We start from the raw sequence: 21,823 nt of genomic DNA, 5'->3' as shown, positions 1-21,823 counted from the left end.
GAACTGTGCTACCCTGTACGAGACTAACAGCTCCAAATCAGATAGAGAGGGATCAATTCGTTTTAAGATTTCCCCAAGAAATTTTATTTCTGGTCTCTGTATTCAAAGGGCAGAACAAAAGATAATAGGGAAGATCTTCAGGGACAAGCAGCTGATCGAAGCTGATGGGGGGGTGAAATGCCCCTTTCCGTGCTGCTTCACAGCAGCACAGAAAGAGGTATTTAAACCACATGAACCACGAACCAGTTTACGAACCTCCCGTTTCTGGGGAAGGTGATTGAGCAGGTGGTGGTGGAACAGTTGCAGGGCTTCCTGAAGGATGTCTCAGCCCTAGACCCCTTCCAGTCCGGGTTCTGTCCGGGACATGGGACAGAGATGTTGCTGGTCGCCCTTACAGACGATCTTCGTAGACATCTGGATCGAGGCAGCTCGGCACTGCTGATATTATTGGATCGATATTATTGGATCGATACAGTCGATTATGATCTTCTGACTCACCGCCTCGCCGATGTGGGGATACGAGGGACTGCCTTACAGTGGCTTGTCTCTTTTCTCCATGGTCAGGGACAGAGGGTGGCACTTGGGGAGAAACTGTCATCCCGCCACCCTTTAATGTGCGGGGTCCCACAGGGACCAATACTCTCCCCTTTATTGTTTAACATCTATATGCGCCCCCTTGCCCAGTTGGTCCGAAGTTTTGGACTTGAGTGTCATCAATATGCAGATGACACCCAGTTGTATCTGATGATGGACGGACGGCCCGGCTTAGCCCCAGATGTCCTGGAACATGCTTTTGCAGCTGTGACTGGTTGGTTGACGCAGAGTCGGCTGAAACTGAACCCGACGAAGACGGAGGTCCTGTACTTGAGCCACCGGGGATTAGGTTCGGGACTCCGGCTCCCGGCCCTCGTTGGGGCACTGTTAGTGCCAGGTCGGAGGGTTAAGAGCCTGGGAGTGATCTTGGATGCCTCCCTGAAAATGGAGGCACAGGTCACGGCGGTTTTCAAGTCCTCTTTTTTCCATCTGCGGCAGACCAGGCAACTTTCCCCTACCTGTCAACCCGTGACTTAACTACAGTGATCCAAGCAACGGTCATCTCTAGGCTAGATTACTGTAACTCGCTCTACGCGGGGCTGCCACTGAGCCCGACCCAGAGATTACAGCTGGTACAAAATGCAGCGGTGCGTGTTATTACGAGAGTGCCAAATAAGGCGCATATAACACCATTCTTACGCGAGCTGCATTGGTTGCCAGTGGAATACCAGATCAGATTCAAGGTTCTGGTATTGACCTATAAGGCCCTGTGTGGACTGGGACCAGCGTATCTACGGGACCGTCTCTCCCCATATATTCCCCAGAGGACACGCCGATCAGGGGACAAACAGCTGTTGGTGGTCCCTGGCCCCAAGGAGGCCCACGTAGCCTCGACTAGAGCCAGAGCCTTTTTGGTCCTGGCTCCCACTTGGTGGAATGCTCTGTCTGCTGAAATCAGGGCCCAGCAGGACCTACTATGTTTTCGCTGGGCTTGCAAGACAGAGTTGTTCTGCCAGGCATATGGCTAAGGCTGGGCCTTCACCAGCCTGGAAAAAAGGGGTGTATAAAACCCTCCCTGTGAAGGCTGTCCACCATCCTGTTTTAAATGTGTTGTTTTAATGAACATGAATTTTTAATTGTATTTTAATAGTATTTTTAATATGTTGTTATCCGCCCTGAGCCCACTCGCGGGGAGGGCAGAATACAAATTTGAAATAAATAAATCCCAGTTTGTGGGCAAGAAACTTTAATTCATTATTGTACTCAAATCTCGGTTTTGCTTAGACTGATTTGCTGAGAATAGCAAATATCCAATTTTAGCTCCACACCCAAGAGAAGGAAGAGGGGTGGGTTGCACATCAGTTGAAAATAAACCTGACTCCAGTTCATCAAAGAGCAACCCAGTGTTTGTTTATGATAACTAAATACAGCTTGAAGTCTCAAGCAAAAATATCTTTAATTCAAATTAAGTAATTACCATAATCACTTATAAGATTCCTATTAGTTTCTGTGGTAATCATCTGTTCCCACAACAACTTCAAAGTACCCTGGGAAGAGCTAACAATTGCTAAGGAGGATATTGCATCTGGCACAGAAGTGTGGTAAAAATATGTAGTAAGATCTATAGCAATCTGTATCTATGCGATGTCTCTTCAGAACAAGACCCTGTTCTATGAAAAACGTATCACTAACCTTTTCAAATACTACTGTACATCATTTAAGATAATTAAATTTAGTTTTCGATTCTGTTTTAGGGTCATGTTTGAACTATTTATGACATAATTTATAAACACAGTTAAATAAAAACTATGAACACATCTGTTTTCATGTTTGTGTGTATGTGCCATTAAGTCATAGTTTATTTATGGCGACCCCTGCTGAGATTTTCAAGGCAAAGAGACTAACAGAGGTAGTTTGCCATTGTTTGACTCTGCATAGTGACCCTGGTCTTCTTTGGAGGTCTGCCATCCAATTACTAAGGCTAACCCTGCTTAGCTTAATCAAAAAGAGTCCAGTAGCACCTTTAAGACTAACCAATTTTATTGTAGCATAAGCTTTCGAGAATCACAGTTCTCTTCGTCAGATGCATGGAGGGCCAACAGAAACTGGTCAAATATAGAGGAGGAGAGGAGAGGGGGGAGGAGAGGAGAGGGGAGATGCAAACAACTCCTTTGATATGGAGATGCAAACAGCTCCTTTTGATGTGGGGATCAGTTTGCTTCTGTAAAGGTTCAAAGGAGTTTGCCCTGTTAGTCTGTAGTAGCAAAATCAAAAAGAGTCCAGCAGCACCTCCAAGACCAACCAATTCCACTGCAGCACAAGCCCTCGAGAACCACAGCCCGCCCCGCCAGATGCATCTGACAAAGAGAACTGCTTAGCTTAATGAATCTATATATAATAGTCTGTTCAGCAAGGCATTAAAATTGAGTTTCGGCCATTTGTATTCATACTGTAACCAGATTTTACCAAACTGGGGCTTTCAGACTCATGGGGGTCCACTGTAGTTAGAAACTAAGCACAGTCATCCATGTAGCTGGTGGGTCCATGTATCTGTCCACTTGCTTGTTTCACCACCAGCAGCAGCTCCATGTCAGAAAAAGAAAAGAGCTGGAGACAGATGTCACTACCTCCTCCAGCCAGAATCTGAGCATGCAGTATCTTAGAGCAGCCGCACCAGTAAGAAACAAGCAGCTCCTGCCTCATTTATGGGAGTGTGTTCTCTCCTCTCTGGCATACATAAGCACACATTGGACTGCTTGATCTGCTAGGTGTCAGGAAGATAAAGAAGGGAGCTATAGCCTAGCCTCCATTTCTGCACAGGTGCCTGTGCTGTGTGAGGAGCAGTAAGAGATTACTCTACTATGCTGCAAGCAACTTCCTTGCAGAAAAGAGGGAAGGGATAGCATACTCATGAGCTTCGAGAAGAAAGAACAGTGCTGATCCTGCATTTGCATTACCAATATTGCTCAACAGCTGCATCATCCCCAACATCTATATCTTCATTCTCTATTTTTACACTTAAGAGTTCTAAAACGCCCGAGATCTGTCATAACAGCTGTAGGTAGCTGCCTAAAGATGAGGGAAAGACATTTCACTCATACTCAAACACTATGATCTTTATGGATATTTTACTTGTTCCTGGAACAAGCCAATGGCTTTGAAACCAGATTCCAGGGATAAGCATAAGTGCGCCCTGGCTCTAAAGTGGTTGGATCCACAAGTACATATTCTGGATGTTTCTCATGGACAGAACTGGCAGAAACTTTCCTCCCTAGGGGCTTCCATGAACCATGGCTGGGCATTGTGAAAACAAATGCTGGACTACATAGACCTTTGGTCTGTTTCAGCATAACTGTTTTTGTGAAACGAAACAGAACCTGTATGTATGTATGTATGTATGTATGTATGTATTAAACTACTATCCCACCCTCCCCGCAAGTAGGCTCAGGGTGGGTTACAACAGTAAAACATTTATGGGGCTATACTGAAAAATGCTTCAGAAAAACATTTCTCAACCAAGATTCCATAGCTTCATGAGGCACAGGCAGTGGGCAATGGTTCTACCTCAATGGTCCTGGAGTTCAATGGTTTCCTTGGGTTTCTAAACTCTGAGAACTTCAGTGTTTTAGAAAGTTTGCTCCTGTTGTCTATAGTTATAGTCCTGCTATATATTGAAAGTTCTAGCTTGGCATTTACAAGCTTGAAATTAAAATTCAATCTGCTAAGACATTTTTCATAGTTACTCATGATAATAATCAGAGCTTTAAAAATAACATTATATCTAGAAGACTGGTTTATTTGTGAACTATTTAATTCAGAGTATCTTATTTAATTCACTATCTAATCAGAAAGGTTCTTCTCTCCTGATAGATAAAAGAATCTGAAGAGGACACAGGTTACATTCATTCAACTGTACATGACTAGTTTAATGATCAACTGCCCCAAGTTGACTTTTGAGAATGGAGCAGAAATATATATATATATATTATACATACAAGCATAACAAGGTCTGTTACAACTGTCACAGAGGAAGTCTAATGGCTGAGAAAAAAAATCTGCTTTGAAGGCTATTAGAATATTTTTCAGCAGAAAGAAAATGAAAATAACTGTAGTATTACTCTTTACCATTTCTCTAGTTATTTCAGTTAAAATAGATGGAAACTACTCTTCCTTTGAACTATCCCCTCCGGAGTCAAAGTTAAGGTTTGCAATGTTAGATGATGTTCGGTTACTAGCCAACGGATTACTCCAGCTTGGGCATGGCCTGAAAGACTTTGCTGTCAAGACCAAGAAGCAAATGGATGATATCTTTCAGAAGCTGAACATTTTTGACCAATCTTTTTATGAACTCCTGCAACAAACAAATGAAATTAAGGAAGAAGAGAAGCAACTCCGAAAAACAACTTCTAGATTGCAAGCCAACAATGAAGAAATAAAGAATCTCTCTCTGGAGTTGAATTCCAAGATCAAAGTCCTTTCACAAGAGAGGATCCAACTTCAAACTAAAGTAGGGGGGCTGGAAGAGAAACTTACTAAACTGTTTAAGATTCAGTCTGAAATTAAGCAACATGAAGAAATTGTACCACTTCAAGTAAGTAGATTTGAAAGAGGTGTAGTGGAGTTTCTGCATAAGATTAAAATGTTATTTTGGTACCACTTCAATTAAGTAGATTTGAAAGAGGTGTAGTAGAGTTACTGCATAAGATAAAAATGTTATTTTGGTTTTGATACACTCTATAGCTGTTGCTCATTATACGCAAAAGTATTAGTACTAGAAGTGGGCACAGACCAGGAAAAAACCATGGCCCTTTGGTCCATGGTCTGTTGCATTTCACGGACCACGGACTTTTCATGGACCCATCCCTGTTCACAGACTGATATGTTGGCCCGTGGTCTGTCACTTCCAGGGGCCTTAGGATTGCCCCCTTCACACTCAAAGATGTCAAACTCACAGGGAGTCTTCAGCAGGCTCTCCTCCAACCGCTCTCCAACTTTGGTGAAGATTGGATTTTGGATGTCCCAGATATAGACACCCAAAGTGGCTGCCCCCAGGAAAGTTTGATTAGATATAATAGGAGCCATAAATGCCAATTGACTTGCATTGGCTCCAAAAAGTTGCAATGAAAATGTGGAATGGAGTTAGAGAATCTTCCTCTGAGAACGGAAAGTGTTCTGCAGAGGTGCAGTTCTCTGTTATTTCTGTACAAGCTTAGATGCACTGTTTTGCTCTGGGCATAGGGTTGCCAGCCTCCAGGTGGTGACTGCAGATCTCCCTGAACTGATCTCCAGGCCACAGAGACGAGTTCATCTGGAGAAAATGGCTGCTTTGGAGGGAGATCTCTATGGCATTATACCCTGCTTAGGTTTCTCTCCTCCCCAAACCCTGCCTTCTTCAGGCTCCACCCCCAAATTCTCCAGGAATTTCCCAACCTAGAGCTGGCAACCCTATCTGGGCCTGGAATGACAGCCACCAGAGTGGAATGACGGTCTCTGGGAATAGATCAAAGGGAGTGGTAAAAGTCAGATCCAGATTATTTTAAACGGATCCTCATGAATTCATATGATTTTTATATTGAAACAAAACAAAAAGGCTATCATATTATATATCATGTCCTAGTCTACAGACAGCACCAAAACAATCATGCACCCAATGATTGGTGGCACCGCCACAGCACAAAAACATGCTTCAAAAGCACAGATCCTCATAGATCCTCTTGATTTTTACATGGGGCCACCCCAAATCCACCACACAATCACATATCATGTGTATTGCCACAAATTGCACACAAAAAACCATGCACTCACCATTTCATTGCACCACCACGGCACAAAAACATGCTTTAAAACCATGGATCCTCATGTTCTAGTGCAAGGAATTCCCAAAGGGGGGGGGGTTCAGATCCTCCTGGAACAAACCCAGCTATGGAAGTCTCTCTCTGCTGGGATGCAGCTAGAGGGCAGCAGGCATTGGTGTACTAGGGGATGGGAAGACCTATGGGGACGGAGGTTAAAATTCCCCTGCGGGGGGTGCATTTGCAGAGGGTGGTCGAAAGCCCTGACCTACCTAGGCACCTTCCCAGCCGGGATAAGTACTCTAAATAATAATGATACTGTTAATAAGTAAAATATACAAAAGAATTCTGTGACTCCTCATAGGCTTAGTCCCTCAGCCTGGCTGTGGAACAGAAGCAGCCAGAATCTCAAGCAAAAGCTTCAAACACCTACCTCTGTGACTGAAAAATCCACCCTGCAATTTCTCCTAGTCTTACTGCCTGCTGGAAACTGAAACCACTTGCCTGAGAGGTGGGGGGGGGGGATTTACTCCTTCTGCTCTCATAGAGAAGAACAGAAGCTGTCTGTTTGACAGCCAGAGGAGGTCTGTGGACGTCCTCTCCATTGCATAGGGAACTGATTGATCACCACCAGGAAGTCTGGATTCATGGACTGCTGGACCGCCAGCCTGGACTAATAGTCATGGACTATTACTTTGCCAGTTATGCACTTCTGAAGCAAGATGGAAAAGTTGATAGTTATTAGACATGTTCAGGAACAGGAAAGATAATGTAATCTAAAAATACTAGCTCTGGCATGAGCAAATTAATAGACTAGATGATATAATAAAGGAGAGCTAATGCAGTGTAGTGGTTAGAATGCTGGACTAGGATCTGGGAGACCTTGGTTCATATACTTCTTCTGTCAAAATGATCCCTTTGGCCCTTCCTACCCTCTCTCTGTCTAGCCTACCTCAAAGGTAGAAGAAGAAAGTGAGGAATGGGAAATCAGGAAAGCTGGAAATGCAGGATAAAACAGTAGTAGAGAATCACTTTCCTATTTATATACTTAACATTCTTGTGGTATAATACACAAGAAGTGAAACTGAGAGGACTTGCAATGGAAGGGAAATCTCATTCCCTCCCCAGCTAGTCCCCACTTCCCTCCCTCTTGCTCCAGTTCTGCTGCCTTGCCCTCCTTTGCTCTGTCTCTGCTTCTTCCTCCCCATCCCCTTACCCAACCACTCCCTCAGTCTTTTCTTCCTGTAGCCATTCACCCACCTGCAGTTTCACTCCCTTGGCAAGTTCCTGTCATTTCTCCTCTTTCATTCCCTCTCCTTTCTTGTTCCCACCCACATTGACCTCCTTTTATTTCCAATTTGCTTCTTGTTTTTCTCACTCTTGCCAGTCTCCATTCCTGCTCCTCACCCCCATCAAATATCAGGAGCCACTTGGGGGTTACTATAGCAACTCTATATACAACACAATTTTTAAAAACACAGTATATATGTGTTTCTACTTGCAACAAAGCTTATTGTGTTTAAAAATGCAATGGGCTCTAGCAGGGCCTTATGAGGGCATGCGCTGCCCCAGCAGCATTCCTATGCTCCACAGCAGGCCGATTTCAACCTCAAACTGGCCAAAATTGGGCTGGTGAGGAGTACAGGCACATTCCAGGGCCTGTTGCACTGCCCCAGCAGCGTTCGTGAGCACCACAGTGGCCCAATTTGGCTTCAAATGGGTGGATATCAGGCTGGTGTGGAGCAACCCAGGGCCTGTTGCACCACCCTGGCAGCATTTCTGTGCTCTGCACTGGCCCAATTCAGCCATAAGTGGGTGGAAATCGGGCCAGTGCAGCTCGCAGCAGCACTCCAGAGCCTGTCGCAACACCCTGGTCCACTCAGGGCATGCTGAGGGCCAGGCTGGTGTGGTGGACCTCTCCGGTGCCTTTGTGGCTGTGGTGTCACAACCCTCCAGACACCCCAAGGAGGCTATTGCAGAGACACAAAAGGCCAGTGCGGGAGTTCAGCCAGTGCGCTGGGTGGTAATGCCAGGCCATGCTGGGCCTTCCCACAGCTGCTATGGAGCTTTGGGAGGGGTGCGTCAGTCCTCCCCACTGCCTCTTAAGCAAGCCAGACTGGCAACAACTCTTTATCTTCGCACAGACCAGAGTGCGCCTGTGCAGGGATAAAAAGTGAGTCGTCACCAATATGGCTTGCCTTTTATATAGTAGGATTAGATATTATTAAGTAATTGTATGAGGTAATGCTGTGTTGGAAAATATTTGTTAATTGCTAGACTTTATACTAACAGAAATTAAGATCAGGTATACTCAAGATATATTTATGTGTATATTTTTAGAAAATTAGCACAAAGAGGGTGAGTTAATCAGGGAGCAGAAATTGTCCATGATAGTCACCTGTGATGTAGCCAGGGTGATTTTAACACATTCCTGACCCCTTCATAGCCATGAAAATTAATGGATGCAGGCATTCCTGGTTGGTTCTGCAATATGCAGATATGGCATGTTTCACAAGACCTAAACCTTCTATACCCATCCTAATCAATAGGCAGTGGTTTCCAATTGTTCCAATTCTTGATCTATCACTTTGTTAGGACAGAGGATAAAGCAGATATATAGTAAGGCAAAAACAAAAATTATATGTTTTCATTGTAAAAATTAGCCAAATTTAAAAGAAATGTCTGTAGTTATATTTAACACAGTAAGGAAATAGTCTATGACTCAATTATTTATGTTTTTCATGCAGAACTTTGGAGAGAAGCAGGACGACAGCCTCAGATACCTCTTCAAAGTTGTTCAAGCCCAGTGTGCTCAACTTGACAAACAGCAACAGCAAATACAAGCACTGGAAGAGAAGGTACAGTTGTTGTTGATTTTAATTACTTTCCACATTCTGGGTGTCGCTTTAATGATTATCGGGCAATTCTTGAGAGAAGGCTGTATATAGCAACAGAGGAACGATACAGAAATAGGAGTAACAAAAAAACCCAGCAAGAATGAACTACAGAAGTAGTGTAATAATGGAAACAGCAGTAAAGAGTAGTTTAAAATAAACCTCTCTTAAGAATCATATACTACGTCCATCATGCCACAAGTAATTTGTGGTCTGATTGTCTCCACATAAAAAACATGTGTCATGAAAAAATTAAGCTTTCACAACTACTAACAGCTTTAAAAATGCTGGAACAGTTTTGTCTTTTACATCCTCTACATGCATTACATATGATTGTACTTATAATCATTATATAAATATACCTAGAGTATTTGGAGCATATGCCTAAACATGCAAGGTGCGAAAGCAACAAGTAAATGCGTAAATCGGGTTCATTGGTCTGGAAGTCAAGGTTGGCTAGCTACCACAGCGATCCTAAGCAGTTATACCCTTTAAAGTCCATGTAAGTGAATGGTCTTATAAGAGTATAACTCTGTAAGTGACAATTTAGGTATGCCTTGAAAAATGTGTTAAACAGTCCTTACTCTGTTAATTAACAGACAAAAGGCAATCTAGAGCAAGATTCCCTATCATGGTGCCCATGGGTGCCACGGTGCCTGTGGACATCTTTCTTGGTACCCACTAAGTGTTTTTAGAAAGCAGGGAGTGTGAGGTGGGGGTTTTGCTCAGTATGGCTTCTGACTGGCCACTGGAGATCTGATTATCTATACAGATTTTTTTAAAGTTGCTTTGCCACAGCACAAACATCTTAAGTGTATGAGTGAAGATAAGTTGTGCTTATGCAAGAAAATACTTGTAAACAATATGTTTAAAAATATGTTGCTTTCAAAAGGCATCCTGGTTAAACAGAATTTCTATTTGAAATGCTGAAGAGTTACTATAAGAGTTATGCATGACCTCGTTTCCTGAGATTTTGTGGTCAGTTCTGCCTCTTGTAGCAGCCATTGTGTGGTTGGATTTCTCTCTTGTGGCAGCTATTTTGTAGTTGTACCCACCATCCAGTGTCAAAAAATTCCAGAAGCGCTCACAGGTTCAAAAAGGTTGGGGACACTTTACCTACAGGATTTTTTTTTTTTGCTTACAAAAGATATAAACCTGGGGTATAAACAGTGCTCAAATTACAAGAGATCAGAGACTGACAAGCCCCCTACCTCTTGATTTGGACTCCCCTTATTCCACGGCTCATCACTGCTCCCTTCCTAGATCTCCTCCTTTACCTTTCTCACATTCAAACATTGTTAACACCTACTGAAATTAATGCAACATATATCCGTGTGCATGCTTCCATCAGTCCACATAAACAACTCTCTTATTCCCAGTCAGAGTGCCTGCACACTATCTCCTGCTGCTCACCCATAGACCAAGCTGGCTTTGAGTTTAGTTTACTGCAAAGGATCTCTACCCTCAGTGTGTCTACATGTGAACAATCTACTTTAGTAATAAATATATAGACAGAAAGATATACATTATCCCTCTTTCCAGCTAAACAACACAGGCTTTCAAGATGATTTACAGATTTCATTTCCTCTGAAGACCGATGAAGCAATGAATACCCAAGCTAATGCAACAACTACAACTCAGGAATATAAAGGTAACTGCATACAGTTCTGCTGATAGGTTGCTTTATGTATAATGCTTTTTGACAAGGCAGGAAAATACACTGAGGAAAAGAAATGCAGCCTTCTACACCAACATCTGTGAACAGCCTGCAGAGCTGATTGTGAAGCGCGTATAAAAAAGACAAAGAGGACAAGTGCTCTGAGATCTCTGCAGAATGCCCAGGATAAAAATGTAAAAGTTAAGACAGATTTATAGGCAAAGACAAATGGCTAATTGCTGCATTGGTTAAAAGAAAAACCATATTTGTAGGAGTTGCCTCTTCAGTATATGAGAAGTGTTTAAAATGGTTTAAAAACATACTAGATCAACCTCTTGCAAAACAGAAAAAGGACTCCTGAACACTGGAAAATATTGAGTTAAATTTGGAATTTTAATAACTTTAGATCAATTCAAATTAAAGTTAATATTCAGTTAGGGATGTTATTGTCGTTTGATTAATTTTTTAAAAGTTATATTCTTTTCCATGGTCTCACTTCAGAACTACTTTTTAAAAAACTTTTCCATAACAGAAAAATCATTTTAATGTTTACTGTCATATACTGCAATCCTTTGCAGAGTTATTCCTGTCTATATCTATTGAAATCAATGAGATTAGACCAGAGTAACTCTGCAGAGGACTGCATGAAAGTTTATGAAATAAACTTATCTGGAACAGACAAAGAATAACAGCTTATCTTTCACATTAAAAAGATGAGAAATGTGTGCAAGTTGCAACAACTGTTCTCAGTTACTTGGGTGAACCTGTGAAGTTGCCACTGAGTCTCTTTAAATTCCTGTCTCTAGCTGTATATTTTAAACACATTTCAGGCAATGCTACTGACTGCACTTGGATTTACAACAGAGGTGAACGATCCAATGGCATTTATTCTATTAAGCCAAACAGATCCAAGGCATTTAAAGTATATTGTGAAATGAAAACAGGTAAGACCCTGCATTTTTTTGTTTTTTCAAAAAAGTGCCAGTACTCATATATAAGGTTGCACCGATTTCTACCAGTTCTCCCCTCAGAACTTGGAAAAGCCTGAAAAAGGATGCTAGTACTCAGTACATACCAATACACACACATACCTGACTAAGACTAGCTGTGCAAGCAGCCAGCTTACTTTGCCTTCAGAACTTGACTTCTTATACTAATGTGTCATCATCATTCCCCTCCCTACTATTTCCTCTTTCCCGTCCCTGGAAGTCTCCCCTTTTCCTGCTTCTTTCTCTCCTTCTCACCCTCCAGCCAACCTACCTTTATCTGCCCCCCCCAGCTTGAACAATCAAGGAATTGTCAAGAATTTTTATATAAATCCATGTATTTTTGGTAAACTGAAAAAAGAATAAACAAATGATTTAAATAAATGATTTAAATAAATATGTATGGTTTTTGTACAATAATTTCATAAGTTATAATATACAATCCCACAAGTCTCATTTAGAGTAGAAAATCAACAGGTACAAAAAAAAAATCTATGCTAAATTGCAGAAAATCACAAGCCTCTAAATAATTAACCCTACTATAGCATGAAATTTTACTTCATTTAAAGTGCTAATGCCATTAAATCCATATGAGTTTCAAAAAACATTTGTAAGATTGTGCTATTTAGCACTGACTTTTTGTCAATGCTAAAAATATATAAAAATTCTTGACAATTCCTTGATTGTTTTATAGCTTTCATAGTGTTCTGTTAATTATAGACCTCCTGATGGAGCCTGGAGTTCTCCCAGAATTAAAACCAAACTACAAAGATCAGTTCCACTGGAGAAAATGGCAGTTTCAAGATGGTGCTTTATGGCATCACATCCTTGCTGAGTTCTCTCTCCTTCCCAAACTCTGCTATTCTTCTTCACTCCCAAATCTCCAGGAATTGCCCAACCTGGAATTGGCATCCCTACTACACCCATCTTCAGCTTTCCCTCCTTTCCTATCACTGGCAGCCTCTATCCCAGGAAAACTATGGCACAGTTGTACAATGCAGCTCACTGGCCCCAGCTGCGCAGTGGGGAACCCGAAAGGGGCAAGGGGCACCTCGCTTTCCCCTATATCTCCTCCTCAAGCTATTTCCTCTAACCTTCCTCCTGGCAATCCCCATATCATCACATTTCCCCGCATCCATCTCTCCTTTCCCACGCACCTCTAACCTACCTTTTATCTGCCCCCCAAGTTCAGCTATATTTATTATTTACTTAATTACCCCACCTTTCTCTACAATGGGACTCAAAACAGCCTACATCATTCTCCTCTCCTCCATTATATCTTCACAACAACACTTTGAGGTAGGTTAGGTTGATAATGTGTAACTGTTCCAAGGGCATGCAGTGAATAACTATGGCAGTGTGAGGATTTGAATGGGGATCAGTCAATGGGTTTCAGGTTGCTGGCCTCATCTTTCACAAAGTCTATGGTAAAAATAGCCACCAATAGGCTCTACTTAAAGTTCATTTTTCTTTCTTACCCACAGGAAGTCCATGGACAGTCATTCAAAATAGAGTTGATGGATCATTAGATTTCAACCAAACCTGGGAAAGTTATATTGATGGTTTTGGCAACCTTGATGGTGAATGCTTTGCTCCATAATATTCACAGAGAAGGAAAGTCGTTTTTTATATACTAATAGGCTAGCTAAGTGAAGCTTGCGTGAACACCAGAGAAGACAAATAAGTTTAAGGATTGAGTCACATTTCACGTTTTGGGTTTCTTTCAAACTTTTTCATCCCTAAGCAACTGGTCTGAGTTGGTACAATATGAAGATGCTATCTAACTCCAAGAATTCTAATGCATCTAATATTTAATTATACGGCTTTTCGCTCAGATGACCACTTTCAAATTATGTTGAAAGTCTTACTGTGCAATCCATAACAATCATTTACATCCTTCTAAGCACATTGATTTATTTCAGTGGATTTAGAATGCTGTAACTATGCTTAGGTATGCATGGTCTCTTGGTAATAGACTTATAAGAGTGTAACTGTGTGTTCAATTGCACTGTAAACTCAACCAGCTTCCCAATCAGATAAACAATGGGTTTCACAAACATCCACAGAGACATTAAAATGTACACATAATGGAAGATCAAGATCACTGTGTTCTTCCCCCAGTCCCTCTGGTTGTGAGCTATACTTCATATTTATTTAGGAGTCAGCATTTGTAGGTCTGATCTATATGATCTGTACATCACAACATTTGGTATACTGGTTATGTGAGTTGCATTAGTATCTAAGCATTTAGGTCTTCATACAATGGTGAAATACAGCATGTGAACACCAGGTTAAGCAAAGGTATGCAGTGTCTTACATTTCATATATCTGCATAAGGCTGTTATACTCTATATTTGTATTTTATTTTCTCAATTTTTACCCCACCCTTTCCCCCTACTGGGGGCCCAAAGTGTCTTACCTTGTTTTCCTCTCCTCCAGTTTATCCTTATAACAACCCTATGAGGTAGGCTGGGCTGACAGTGACTGGGCCAAGGCCACCCAGTGAGCTTCCATAGCAGAGTGCAGAACTGAACCTGGGTCTCCCAGATTCTAGTCTAACAACTCTAACCACTGTAACATGCCGGTTTAGATATATGCTTAGCAATTTTTAGGAGTGACTCTTAAATTATTAAGGTTAAATAATTATTTAGACTTCATACTGATTGTTTTCTGAATGTACCACTTTCAAAAACCTGTGTAGGCTAAACTTGACATGAACAGAAGCACAGGAGCATGTAGCATGGGAATTTATTAAGAACTGATCAAAACAGCACTGCTTCTTTCTTCCAACCTAGCCAGTTGGTTAAGAGCAGCACGACTCTAATCTGGAGAACCGGGTTTGATTCTCCACACCTCCAATTGAAGCCAGTTGGGTGACCTTGGATCAGTCACAGATTCTCAGAGCTCTCTCAGCCCCACTCGATCACAGGGTGATTGTTGTAAGGATAATAACAACACACTTTGTAAACTGCTCTGAGCAGGCATTAAGTTGTCCTGAAAGGTGGTATATAAATCAAATGTTGTTGTTGTTGTTATACGGACAACCCATTCAATACTAGTTCCTATAGCATTCATCAATGTAGCTGCTAGCTGCTGCAGCATCTCAAAATATCCCCAAATGTTTACCTTTTATTACGGTTTTTTGCATGCATGCACAATTGCCTTGGCCCTTAGGACAGAGCTTTTCTCTAGCACTTTGGGAGCTTTTCTCTAGCACTGGTGAAGCAGTCCCATGGCTGTTGCCACAACTCAAGAGAAATGCCTACTTCCAAGTTCTGCTATTACAAACATTCCCCATCATTTTGAGAAGGGAAGACTGTCAGCAAGTCCATCCTTGCAATATAAAGCAAATTAGGTCAGACAAAGTCTATAACTAATTAGCCAAAAGTTCTAGGGAATTCCCATAATAGCCTTATGCTTGCTAGTAGAGGCCTGACCTATACATACTGTCAAATAAGGCAGAGTTTCCCTATACAAACTTATGGGGAAACTAGCATAGCTTGTAAAGGGCTAAACATGGAACCTTTCTTGCTGGTGCTGATCTTTTATTTGCAAGGAATTTTAACACAGGGGAACAATAAAAATGATACTTCCATATACAGTTTGGTGCAGCTCATTCTACCACCTCAGAACTGTACTGCCTCATTGTGCTGTATATATGCAAACAAGGCCCAAAACTCTGGAGCCACGTTTTGTAAAAACATTTGGTCAGGTGCATTCATACTCATGATGAACCTTCACAACATATGAAAATTAAGTGCTGGAGGAATTTGCTATGTAGTGCTAGAGGCAGCATTCTGCTTTCATGTAGACTATAAAATGGCATGAGATCATTAAGCTACACTGCTTTCTCTTGATAGTACAAATCCTAATTTCGAGACTTCACCAGTCATGTCACAGAAGAATAAGTGGGAAGAAACCACCTCTATTTGCATTGATTAATCATTCACTTAGGGCATAAGGCTCAAGTTAAAGAACATTCCATCCAGTGCACTTTGCCAAAGATCTGTTTCAATCTGCTTTAACAAACGTGTTATGATGGAACAGGAATCAATGTGGCAACAATATCTGACCAGACTGGACATGGGGCAACATTTAATAGTAATCATGTACACTAGCTTTAATTCTGAAACCATTTAGTCTTAAGTCATTCAACTGCCTCTAATGTCATTGATTGCAAATTAATAATTGCAAGTTCATACTTAACAATAGCTAAACAGGTCTCAAAGCAGCTCCTCTATTTCTAGAATAATTTTCTCCTCTGAAAATATGAAGTTGCACACTACTAAGTCAGATTAATGATCTATCATGTAATGTCTCCTCTGATAAGAAGCTCAGAAAGAAGTATTTTCACATGAACACACATGAAGTTTCCTTGTAAAGAATCAGATCTTTGGTCCATTTAAATCAGTACTGTCTAAGCAAACTAGCAGCCAGTTTGATGTAGTGGTTAAAAGCACGGACTCTAATCTGGAGAGCCGGGTTTGATTCTCTGCTCCTCCACTTGAAGCCAGCTGGGTGACCTTGGGCTAGTCATAGCTCTCTGGAGCTCTCTCAGCCCCACCCACCTCACAGGGTGTTTTGTTGTGGGGATGATAATAACATACTTTGTAAACTGCTCTGAGTGGGCATTAAGTTGTCCTGAAGAGCAGTATATAAATCGAATGTTATTATTATCGAATGTTATTATTCCAGGATCTCAGGCAGAGGTCATTCACATCTACTACTTGGTCCCTTTCACTGCAGACACTGTAGACTGAAACTAGGACCTTTTGCTTACCAAGCAGGTATCTACCACTGAGCCATGGTCCATTATCCATATGAGATGCTTTTTAGCTAAATGCTATCAACTGAATATGCATGCGTAGAGTGCACTCTTACATTTGAATATGAAACTCCTCCTGCTATTTCACTAAGGAGGGCCAAGATCTTTCACAATAAGTCCTTCTCATTAAACATATAGTACTATTCACTGCTCAGATAGGCTTGTAAAATGGTTGCTCTACATGTGCTTAACAAAGCTATTCTTTCAGTCCATCTCAGTAAGAGATGGGTGAAAAAGCAGGAAAAGCCCACATATAATTCTGTAAAAACGTCTATATGATTGCAAAGTCTTCCAAAGGCATGAAGTATACCAGGTGCACAAGCTGATAATCTAGTACAAACACAGTATTACAGCATCCTACCTTACATTAACATCCCAGTACTTACTATTTTTTTTCTAAATTTCCTCTATGGTTTCCTTATTTTACATATATATAATTGCTCCATTGGTCCAGAATATCAACAACAGGAACAAAATAGTATTATTGGTTTAAAGTGCAATCCTAAGTAGAGTTACACCCTTCTAAGTCCAGTGAAGTCAATACGCTTACGACATAAATTGCTCAACAACAAAAAAAGTACAGTAAGATGTAATTATTTAAGGATGCCATCCAATGCACAATTGCCTGGAAGTAGCTTCAGTGAACTCAGTAAAATTGACTTCTGGGTAAACATACTGAGGGTTGCACCACACGTAGTCCACTTAAAATGCTAAATTTAAAGGTGCTACAATAAATGACACTACCAAAATGCCTATTAAGGGTGTATTTCTTTCTCATGGCTGACACTCCATTTCCGTTGCAATTAAATTTTATATATGCCACTTGCTTCACTTATCAAAGAGATTCAGTCACTTGCTTTTTTGTTAAGTATGCCTTGAATCCTTCTTTACAGACAGTGATAAGCTCCACAGTTCCATTCCATTTAAATTTAGTTTTATTTTCTGCTTTATTGATCATTAGTGCATAATCTAAAAGATATAAACAAAAAAGATTTTCGGGAGAAATTATCTGTAAAGTTCAAGGGTTCCCAAGGCTCAGGTGGTCTACCTAATTAATAGAATTAATCAATCCATGTAGATGTTTATACATTATCTGCAATCTACTCTAATTGTTACATTTGTGCATCTTTGATTTTCAGGGGAATTTTGGTTGGGCCTACATAAGATCCACTCTATTGTAGACCAAGCTGACTACATCTTGCGTGTTGAGTTGGAGGACTGGAAAGCTAACAAACGTTATATTGAGTACTCATTGGTAATGGGAGGTCCAGAAACAGACTATGCTGTCCATGTTGCAAAGATTACTGGGAATATTCTCAATGCCCTGCCTGAACAGAAGAAAGTTAAATTCTCTACAAAAGATCATGGGAACAACACTGAAGGGAAAGCTATCTGTCCAGAGATTTATTCAGGTAGCTGTATTCTGAATGCATTAATGCTTTAACCTTTTTAAAATCAGGAAAACAACTTATTTAAGTTTATTTATTTATTTATTATATTTATATTCGGCTCTCTCTGCAGAGCAGGCTCAGAGCAGATTACATCACAATATAAAGCAGGTAGCATAATAAAACCAACTTCAGTTTATAAAATCCAGTGGTTATGTACCAGTTAGTTCGTAATAAAAACCAGATACCTAAAAGTCATCACATTCAATGCCCTGAAAATGAAGCAACTGGAGCTGTCAATCTTCCTTGTACATTTCTAGATCTCTGCTAAAATATCTGGTCAAACTTTAGGATGTAGAAACAGGATACTATTTTGAGCAAAGCCTTTTGCCAATGGTCTCGGTTAATCAGTAGCACAGAAAGCAAACAGTTGGTGCCCTGCTTTTCTGACACAGTTCCAATAAGCAGACATTTCAAGTGAAATATGGCAGAACTTCCATTTACTCAGATTTCAACCCAACCCAGATTTCTCCCATTTATTTTCTTCTCAAGCATCATTACCTGTATTTGCTTTCAAACTGAAACTCAAAGAAAAGGTTATATGACCTCCTAGGTAAGAGGTATACTAGGTCATTTTTATGATCTCCTAATCATCTAAATTTATTAGTCAATCAAATTGCATTCGAAATTAACTAAAATAATGTAGTAACGCACTCACTTTGTAGTTGCACTGCTGGAATGGGTAAAGGAATTAATTTACTTATGAAGGAACAGCCCTTGTAGCACAGGGGTTAAATGGTTTGGCTGCATATTAGCACTCTACTGGTTCAAATCCCACTACTGCCATGAGCTCAGTAGGTGGCCTTGGGTAAGCCACTCCTCTCAGCCCCAGCTCCCCAGCTGTATTGCGGGGATAATAATAACACTAATTTGTTCACCGCTCTGGGTGAGGCACTAATCTGTCTAGAAGAGCAGTATATAAGTGCAGTTGTTGTTGTCACATATAGCCAAATACATCCAATGGGCAATATTGCACAAGATGGCATTTCACTACAGGAATGTTTAGCTGGGTGACAGATTAAAAAACTGAGAGCTGCTATAGCACAGTGGTTAAGTGTTTCAGTTGTGAATCAGCACTCTCTTCGTTTGAATCCCGCTACTGCTATGAGCTCAGTAGGTGGCTTTGGGTAAGCCACTCCTTTCAGTCCCAGCTCCCCAGTTGTATTGTGGGGATAATAATCACACTAACTTGTTCACAACTGCACTAATCTGTCTAGAAAAGTGGTATATAAACACAGTTGTTGTGGTGGTGGTGGTGATTAAGTTATGAACCAAGTATTTGAATCAAAACTCTCCTGCATGCATGCAGGCAGGCAGGCAGGCAGGCAGGCAGGCACAATCTGGCTAAAGTAATACATGCACTGATCAACCAGTTATATTGCCATATAGGCAGGCAGATTCTGTTATGTTCAGCAGTAATCCATACTACGGATTCAAATAAAGGTCTACAAACTGATGCTGATATGCAAAGAGGCTATATTTGGAGGATATGGCCTCCATTATTGAGGGTAAGAAATGGTGTTTCTGAATTCCCTTTTCCCCCTGACCTCAAACTGATGCTGATATGCAAAGAGGCTATATTTGGAGGATTTGGCCTCCATTATTGAGGGTAAGAAATGGTGTTTCTGAATTCCCTTTTTCCCCTGACCTCAAATCCAGCGCATGCCGTTGAAAGAGAAAGAGAGAGAGAGAGAGAGAGAGAGAGAGAGAGAGAGAGAGAGAGAGAGATCTCAATACAGACATGGAAGTCCCCACATCTGCCTAAATGGGCTTCAGGGACTACTGCGTCTCTGTGATCACATTTATTGTTGCTACAACAGATTTGAATTACATGGAGCTTTTAATCTTATTTTCAGGTGGTTGGTGGCACAATGAATGTGAAGAAACAAACTTGAATGGAATATATATCAAGCCAAGTTCAAAAGGCAAACTGGAAAGGGGGAGGAGAGGGCTTTATTGGAAGCCTCACAAAGGAAGATCTCATCTTCTTAAAGCAACCAAACTGATGTTACATCCTACCGAGTTTGAAAATTTTGAGTAAACAACTTGACTGAGATTTTACTCAATAAAACACAAACAACTTCATTCCAAGCAGAGTAAAGGCACTTTTCAGCACAGAAGAAAATCAGGGTATATTTTCATTACATGAACTGCTTCATCATATTAAAAAATATTAGTGTGTGCTGATCAGGGCTCATTTGGAGGGGGAATGCACCGGAACAGCGTTCTGGAAGAGCTGAAAAGTGGTCACGTGGGTTTTGGCCCTGCCCACGTGATTCCTTTTCCTTCCCTATGCCTCCCCTCGAAAGGAGGGTAAGCTGCTTCAATTCATTCTGCTGCTTTATTTTCATTCATGACTCGTGAGAGAGAAAGAGAGAGAGGAGTGAGTGCATGCTGGGCTGCTGGGCCTGGATATCCAAAGGAGGGTAAGCTGCTTCAATTCATTCTGCTGCTTTATTTTCATTCATGAGAAAGAGTGAGTGAGTGAGTGCAAGCTGGGCCTGGAAATCCAAAGGAGGGAAAGCTGCTTCAATTCATTCTGCTGCTTTATTTTCATTCATGAGAGAGAATGAGTGAGTGAGTGCAAGCTGGGCCTGGATATCCAAAGGAGAGTAAGCTGCTTCAGTTCATTCTGCTGCTTCATTTTCATTCGTGACTAGTGAGTGAGTGAGTGCGTCTGTGCAAGTAGGACTGCTGGGGCTTGCTCTCCAGAGGAGGGTAAGCTGCTTTGAGTTCATTCTGCTTTATTTTCAGGAAATACCTGGAGATTTTTGGCGAAAGGAGCCTGAGGGGTGGGTGTTGCTTTCTGACACACTTCCGATGATGTCAGGGGGTGTGGTAAATGCTAATGAGATATGCTAATGAGTTCCTGCAGTTCTTTTTCTACGAAATGACCCCAGGTGCTGATCATGGATATGATCAAGAGAGGGGAAAGGTTATGCAGAAGGACATGGACAACCATTTACCACATGTTCTGCTGGCTTTGGAAAGCCCCTGCTAGCCAGCTTTCCTTAGCATCAAGGTCAGCTGTATATGAAGACTATTATTACTATTATGCAGAAGGAAGAAATGAGACCACAGGTGTGCCAGGAGTTCCATGTCTTCCAGGCATGCAGGGGCCCTATTCCGATTACAACCACGGTATGTGTGGAGAAGATATTTTAGCCTTCCCCTGGGCTGTTTTCAAAAACTTAAATGGCCCTGGGGACCTGTGATTTACTGAATTTGAAAATGTATGTGAAGCCATCATTGCACGTATGTTTCCCAATGGGGCAAATAGCAGCTCCCCAGGACCATTTGAGTTTGCAAAAATGGTGGTGTGTGGGGGTGAGGGGGAGAATGAAGCCCTTTCTCCACATGCATTACAATGAGAATACACCCCATGCTCACGAAACAGCAGTGCACATATGGTGCAAAGTCTTTGCGGCAAGGATTTGTGGCACAAGAATCTATATTGTGTGAGTTGGGCCACAGGTAGGGCTGTGCACGGGTGGGGAGATTCGGTATTCCCACTTCGGGTTTCGGGAATCGCTTAGGTATGCTCTGTGAAGATTCGGAGCATACTGCAGCGAGGGGGGGAACTCCCCACTACCACCCCCCACCCTCCCTGGGGAGACCCCTCCACCCCCCACCCACCCTGGAGAGACCCCCCCAACCCTGGGGAGACCCCTCCAACCCCCACCCACT

General features: G+C 41.6%; 2 protein-coding genes across 5 annotated transcripts in view; one reads left to right on the top strand and one right to left on the bottom strand.

Annotated features, from left to right (window-relative positions):
* The window catches only part of DOCK7 (dedicator of cytokinesis 7), a 186,206-nt gene that overhangs the window by 74,954 nt on the left and 89,429 nt on the right, over nucleotides 1-21,823 (bottom strand). The window lies entirely within an intron of this gene.
* ANGPTL3 (angiopoietin like 3) lies at nucleotides 4,556-20,227 on the top strand. The gene is made up of 7 exons (XM_054981569.1): nucleotides 4,556-5,125; nucleotides 9,074-9,184; nucleotides 10,763-10,871; nucleotides 11,708-11,821; nucleotides 13,348-13,443; nucleotides 17,828-18,100; nucleotides 19,993-20,227. Exons 1-7 carry the CDS (start codon nucleotides 4,631-4,633, stop codon nucleotides 20,175-20,177), a joined length of 1,383 nt encoding a protein of 460 aa, XP_054837544.1. The 5' UTR covers nucleotides 4,556-4,630; the 3' UTR covers nucleotides 20,178-20,227.

Source organism: Eublepharis macularius, chromosome 5 (assembly GCF_028583425.1).
Source record: "Eublepharis macularius isolate TG4126 chromosome 5, MPM_Emac_v1.0, whole genome shotgun sequence".
NCBI classification, from domain to species: Eukaryota; Metazoa; Chordata; class Lepidosauria; order Squamata; family Eublepharidae; genus Eublepharis; species Eublepharis macularius.
Note: the sequence above shows the minus strand (reverse complement) of the source record. Positions and strands in the feature narration are given on the sequence as shown.